The sequence below is a fragment of the Apaloderma vittatum genome, unplaced genomic scaffold (assembly GCF_000703405.1).
Source record: "Apaloderma vittatum isolate BGI_N311 unplaced genomic scaffold, ASM70340v1 scaffold33931, whole genome shotgun sequence".
In the NCBI taxonomy this organism is placed as follows: domain Eukaryota; kingdom Metazoa; phylum Chordata; class Aves; order Trogoniformes; family Trogonidae; genus Apaloderma; species Apaloderma vittatum.
The window spans coordinates 6,946-13,486 of record NW_009700235.1 but is presented as its reverse complement, the minus strand read 5'-3'; the positions used below and the strand labels follow the sequence as shown (position 1 = coordinate 13,486).

The 6,541-nt window shown below is 56.3% G+C and overlaps 1 protein-coding gene across 1 annotated transcript in view; it reads left to right on the top strand.

The window, feature by feature from the left end:
• Nucleotides 1-2,429: 2,429 nt before the first annotated feature.
• Nucleotides 2,430-6,541, top strand: part of LOC104280893 (EGF-like repeat and discoidin I-like domain-containing protein 3) — a gene marked incomplete at both ends in the record, with an annotated part of 6,857 nt that continues 2,745 nt past the window's right edge. The window contains 7 exon segments of the mRNA XM_009878693.1: nucleotides 2,430-2,470; nucleotides 3,282-3,410; nucleotides 3,668-3,793; nucleotides 4,320-4,433; nucleotides 4,878-5,059; nucleotides 5,418-5,573; nucleotides 6,426-6,538. Of these exon segments, the coding sequence (XP_009876995.1) occupies nucleotides 2,430-2,470; nucleotides 3,282-3,410; nucleotides 3,668-3,793; nucleotides 4,320-4,433; nucleotides 4,878-5,059; nucleotides 5,418-5,573; nucleotides 6,426-6,538 (861 nt within the window).

Here is a 6,541-nt window from a genome sequence, read left to right as displayed (position 1 = left end):
GAGTGCAAGGGATCCAGGGTGCTGGGGAGCCCAGGGTGAACGGGGAATCCAGAGTGTGGGAGATCCAAGGTGCTGGTGATCTGGAGTACAGGGGATCCAGGGTGCAAGGGAGCCCAGGTGCAGGGATCCAGAGTGGAGGGGATCCAGGGTGCAGGGTTGTCTGGTGTACAGGGGATCCGGGGTGCAGGGGAGTGGAGGTGTAGGGGATACAGGGTGCGGGAGATCCAGGTAGCAAGAGGATCTGGGGTGCAGGATGCGAGGGTCTGGGCTGCTGTATGCGGGGTGGAGGGGTGGTGAGTGAGAGGGTGTGCAGCCCCCAGGGCTGTCACTGCAGGGGCAGAGGAACTCGGGTCCACAGCCTCGTCCTTGCTCCCGAGCCGGGAATAGCTCAGCTGGGCCATCCCGTGCTTTCAGGCTTAGATAACCATGCCCACGATGTAAACAGCTTCCCTGGAACCGCCTGGCACAGCACGCCTGGCTGGCCTGGCGGGGGGAATGCCGGAGAGAAGAAACAGCTCCATCATCACCCTGTGGGTCGTGCCTGGGGTGGTTGGCTGCGAAAGGGGTGGGTGAGACCAGGGTAAAGAGGAGCAAAGCCCGAGCAGTGCAGGCTCTGAGCCTGGGACAAAGGGCAGCAGGAAGGTGTGCTGTAGGGATCTGTTTGCGTTTGCTGTTCCTGGGCAGAGGTGCCTATTTTGCCCTCGGGAGACAGACTTGACCTGACCTCCCCCAACCCTGCCGGGATGAGCCATCTCACTTTTTGGAGGTTGTTATTTTTGCGTTTCAGCCAGCCTGTGGGTTCATATAAGCAAACATTTCCAAAAGCGGTGGCTGGTCTTTGTTGCCTTGGTTCCTGCCTGTCCAGCCTGTGACAACTCTGTCCCTGACCGGAGAAAAATGTGTGTGGGGAGGATGGAGATGCTGATCTGCTGCAAAATCAGACCTGAAACAGCTGAGAAAGAGGAGCGTCTAAAACTACTTGCCACAGTGGAAAATATGACCTGTGTCCCTTGTTGCTAGGCTGGGGGCTGCCTAGCAAGACCCACCATGGAAGGGATTATTCCTGGGAAGGAATAAAAAGGGACTCAAGTTACTTGGGATGATTAAAGTATAAAACTGGGACTCCTCCTGTCCTGAACCTGGGAGGAACCCTTGCTCCTTTGCTGCTATGTCCCAGCGCAGAAGCTCCTGCATCGGTAGGTGCCGGGGAGCGCTCATTTGTTGTGCTCTATGGCTGGGGGACCAGCCGGCTCCTGCCGCTGAGCAGAGGCAGCTCTGTCCACAGGGCCTGGGCCAGCTGTCGGGAGAGATCCTTGGGACGAGGTGGCTAGATGTGCCCCTGACCTGTGGAGGGGCATGGGGCAAAGGCCTCCCCATGTATCAGCAGGAGCTCTCTCCTCCTGTGCTGTAGCTCATGGCAGCACATTGATGGAGCATGAGGTCATGCAGAACAGGCTGGGCAGCGCAGGCAGTGACTTGAACCGGTGCCCAAGTTTTTCTGCCTCCTGAGGCTGGTCTAAGGGAGCTACAGCATCTTTTCAGAAACCTTCATGTTGCCACCAGTGTGTACCCTACAGATGTGGAGTGTCAGGAAGAGTAGGATTAACTCAAAGGAGCGCTGCTATTAAAAGACTAATGAGTAGGAGCTTAGCAAGCAGTAGCTTAGGCTAATGAGAGCTGTGCTGTTTGTTGTGGGTTGGGGCAGCGAGCCCACACCTCATTAACTTCTACCTTCTCCAGGGCATGCAGGCAATGGGGGGTTATTCCTGGGTCTCCACCTGAGTTCAGCCGTTGCTCTGATTCTTGCAGCATGGCAGAGAAGAGCCTGGCATCAAGGTTGCTGTCCAAGCACTTGGTGAGGAGTTTCTGAGGCTTTCAGCCCAACCTGTGGAAATCTGGCCTAGGTTTATGGAGAGGGTTGCGCTTTACAGCTCCTGGGGCGGAATAAAATGAGGGTGGGAGTTGTTCAGCCTGGGTCTTGCAATCTGATTCAGCGCTGCAATGGGGAGCAGTTGGTGGGTGTGGTGGGTTAACCTCATCTGGTTGCCAGGAGCCCACCCAGATGCACCCTCGCTCCTCATCCTCCGCAGGACAGGAAGGAGAAAAGAAGAAAAAACTGTAGCCTGGGTCCTTCCCATGGGCCGCAGTTCTTCATGAACTGCTCCAGCGTGGGTCCTTTCGATGGGGTACAGCCCATCAGGAACAAACTGCTCCGTTGTGGAGTCCTCCATGGGTTGTAGTGTGGATGTCTCCTCTGGCATGGTCCTCCACAGGGTACAGGGAGACAACCCGCTTCTCCGTGGTCTTCTCCATGGGCTGCAGGGGAAGAGCCTGCTCTGGTGCCTGGAGCACTTCCTTCCCCTCCTTCTTCGCTGACCTTGTTGTCTGCAAAGTTGTTTGTCTCGCATATTTTTACTCCTCTCCCACAGCTGTTGCAGAGCGGTTTTTTTTCTTATCTTACTTATATTATCACAGAGGCAAAACGAATGTCAGTGGGAGGCTCAGCTTTGGGCAGCAGTGGGTCTGTCTGGGGGTTGGCTGTCTCCAGCATGGGGGCAGCTCCTGGTGTCTGCTTGCAGAAACCACCCTTGCAGCCCCCCGTCCCCACCACCTCGCCATATAAATTCGGTACCGTGGGAGATGCTGGAGGTGGATGAACAGATAGGGAAAATGGTGCAGCCCCACCAGTTTCCCAAGGAGACCTGCCTGTGGTCTGGGGCTGCTTCGTGGGTGCTGCTGGGAGGGTGTTGGAGGTCTGGCAGGCATCGTGCAGGGATGGACCCTGTACTCCCTCCTTGCGTGTCTCCGGCATCTGAGAACCAAGGCATACAGGCTCCCCCTACAATGAATTTTTATTTTGGTCCTACGAGTACTAACTTTCATTAGGAAAACTCAGCAGTAGGACCAGCTCAATTCGCTTGAATAATCCTGTCTTCATGCCTGAGCGAGCCTCACCCCCTGCCCCCCACTTCCCAGCAGAGCGGCAGAAACATTTGGTGCACTGAAAACCTGCATTTCCCCTGGCTTTGGCTTGATGTGCAGGCTCTGTTAAACCCATTTTTTAATGTGCTGGGCCATGTTCTGGCCCCTCTCTTATGCTCCTGGTCTCAGCCATCACTTTCTTACGCTGGTGGTCCTGTGCAGGATCCAGCAGCTGGTCCCTGCCAGGTGATCCTCTACCCACAGCACCCACGGGGGAGCAGTTAAGCCACAAGGCATCCGCGGGGCTTTGCTGGATGCCCCCCTGAGGGGTGGCTTGCAGTGACACGTGGCTTTGCTTCCAGGTGACTTCTGTGATGTGAACCACTGTCAGAATGGGGGCACCTGCCTGACTGGGATTAATGAGACCCCCTTCTTCTGCATCTGCCCCGAGGGCTACGTTGGGATTGACTGCAATGAGACAGAGAAAGGTGAGGGGCTGACCCCCTCATGGGTGCACCGTGAAGGCCAGGAGCCTTGCAGTGTGGCAGCATGCTCTCATTGTGCCCCTGCACCGCTGGCCCTGGGGTCCAACCCTGCTGACTGGCACACAGGGCGGAGATCCGAGCAGGGATGCAGTGACCTTTATCACTTGGGGGGAATGCGATGTCTTTGTGTAGCGACAGCCCACTGGATGCTCTTGTTTTCCGCTCGTGCTCATATTACAGCTGTTATTCCCCCTCCTCAGGCCCCTGCCACCCCAATCCTTGCCACAACAATGGCGAGTGCCAGCTGGTCCCGAATCGAGGGGACGTCTTCACTGACTACATCTGCAAGTGCCCCGCAGGGTATGATGGGGTGCACTGCCAGAACAGTGAGTACAGCAGATTAGGGGGGGTTGGGAGAGGTTGCTCTGCTGTTAAGGGCTTGGGGACCCCCTGAGCAGCACTGAGGGGACAACTGGGGGCTGTTTGCAGCCATGGCTGCATTGGAGACTGGGCTCTGTTGGGATCTCTGAGCTGGTTTGGACCTTGCAGGGTGGGTGAAAGGACTGTGGGGACAGAGCAGTGTCTGAGCCTCGCTCTGCGTCTCTGGAGGGGACACGATGCCTCAAGTAAGGGGACAGAGAGTGCCTCGAGGTTCAGCCTGCTCCACACAAGCTCACAGCCTTGCTGTGGCTGCATATTCCAAAGCACCCATGTGGCTGCAGTAGGTGGGGACAAGGCTTAGGTGGCTCCTTGGGTTAGAGCTTCAACCTGTGCCACCGTATCGGTAGGAATGCTGCTGTGGTCCTTGCTCAGAGGATACTTCTCTCTTCTTATTGCCTCACTGAATGAAGGGTCTTCTCTCTGGGACTGGCTTTGGGGTCACCGCCTGAGCTCACTCTCTCTGTCTCCTAGGCAAGAACGAGTGCTACTCCCAGCCTTGCAAAAATGGAGGCACCTGCCTGGATCTGGATGGTGACTACACCTGCAAGTGTCCTTCTCCATTCTTGGGGAAGACCTGCAATGTCCGTAAGTCCCTGACACCAACTGTACAGAAATCCCTTTCCTCCCTATTCCCCACTGCTCCGTCCCTCATCACCAGAGTGCCCAGGAGAGATCTCACCAGATGATTTAGGGGATCTGGAAGGCAGCTGTGGATGACTGATGCTGGCTGCCCTTGGTGCCAACAAACCTGGTCCTGATGGAGGGAGCTTCCCTGGGAAGATGCAGTCTCCTCTCGAGGGGTGACCCAGAGCAGCCCTTTTTCCCCTCAGCCCTCCGTGCTCTGAGAGGGGCTGATGGACGCTGTTGTTTTGGTTGAAGGTTAGAGAGGGGGGGAACACCCGAGGGACAGGCGGGTCCCAGCACTGACCTCCGTTTCCTGCCCTGTCCCCAGACAAGAGGCAAATGACCCTCTGGTTTTGCCCCCTGGTCATGGTCTCTCTTTGGTACTGATGTCCTTGCTGCCCCCAGGCTGTGCTGTTCTCCTGGGCATGGAAGGAGGAGCCATCTCTGATGCTCAGCTCTCTGCATCCTCTGTCTACTATGGCTTCCTTGGCCTCCAGCGCTGGGGGCCAGAGCTTGCTCGCCTCAACAACCATGGCATTGTCAACGCCTGGACCTCCAGCAACTATGACAAGAGCCCCTGGATCCAGGTACTCATGGCAGGACTGGGAGCACTGGTGTAGTGGGCAGCCCTGGCTGGTCTTGTTGGGATTTCTCTGCTTCTGGTGGCAATGGCAGAGCTAAACTGCTGCAGCAAGGTGCCACCCAGGGGCAGAGAAGGAGATAAGGAGAAGTAGTTCAAGAAGGCAAAGACCCTGGGGGCGAGATGGGGACCTGGGATGGCAATTCCCCTCCTCTGCCTACCCTCAGATGCAAGGCTGAGGAAGTCACAGTGCTCTGGGCAGCCCCTTTTGCTGTGAGCCCACCCTCCCAGCCAGGCTCAGCAGTGCTGGTGGACGCAGGAGCTGTGCACCCCATCCGCGTTCACATTCTCCTCTCCCCCACCAGGCCAACCTGCTGCGGAAGATGCGGCTGAGCGGGATCATCACGCAAGGTGCTCGCCGCGTGGGCCAGTCGGAATACGTCCGCGCCTACAAAGTCGCCTACAGCCTGGACGGGCGGGAGTTCACCTTCTACAAAGACGAGAAGCAGGATGTAGACAAGGTGGGCTGCAATGCTCCACGCAGGGGCTGTGTGGGCTCCCCCCACCCAGCAGTGCTGCAAGCGCTGGGATGGCTGTGAGCTGCATCCCAAGCTGTTCCCATCTTTGGGAAAGTGCTTTGACCTGAGTCGAAGCCACATTGGGAACCGTCCTATCAGTGAGACAGCACAGGCCATTCCAGCGCCGGGCAGCACTCTCTGGCTCTGTTTAATTGACCATAATAAGCATAACCAAAGAAGCACTGCTGACTTATTTAGGTCATTCAGATAATATCTTTGTTGCTGACATGCTGTGGGAACTGGGCATGGTCTGGAAGTGCTTGTGAATGGCTTGCGCCACTCAGTGCTCTGTCTGCACCAAGCATGAGCTGACCCTGTGTCTCCCCCTCAGAGCAGGCATGCTCATTGATCGAAGCATTCTCAGTTTTTTATGGCAAGTGACTTCTGATCGTTTTCTTGAGCATCCAGGGAATGTATGAGAGTGTTTGCCTTACTTTAAAAAAGAGAAACATTTCCCTTGTGGTGGAAAAATTGAGTGAAAACACGACCTGATTCTATTTGTTGTGTTAAAAAGAAAGAAGCGAGTCACTTCCCTCCTTGTTGCAATTTGAGGAGTTGTGGTAGCAGGAGGGAGTGAGTTTCTCTGGGTCAAGGATGGAGCAGGGAGTGTTGTAAAGCTCTGTCGAGATTGTTGGAACTGCTGCAAGGTCACACGCTGTTCCAGGGCATGAAAACAGAGCCCAGCTTCCCCTGCTCTTGCCTTTGGCTGTGCCAAGGTCTGTCTGTCTGCTGGGCAAAGGGTTTCTCCCCAGGCTGTGGGAGAGCTGGGGCACTCAGCCCTGCTCGCTGTTGCAGGTTTTCCAGGGGAACGCGGACTACGGCAGCATGCAGACCAACATGTTGAACCCTCCCATCACTGCCCAGTTCATCCGCATCTACCCTGTGATGTGCCGCCGCGCCTGCACGCTGCG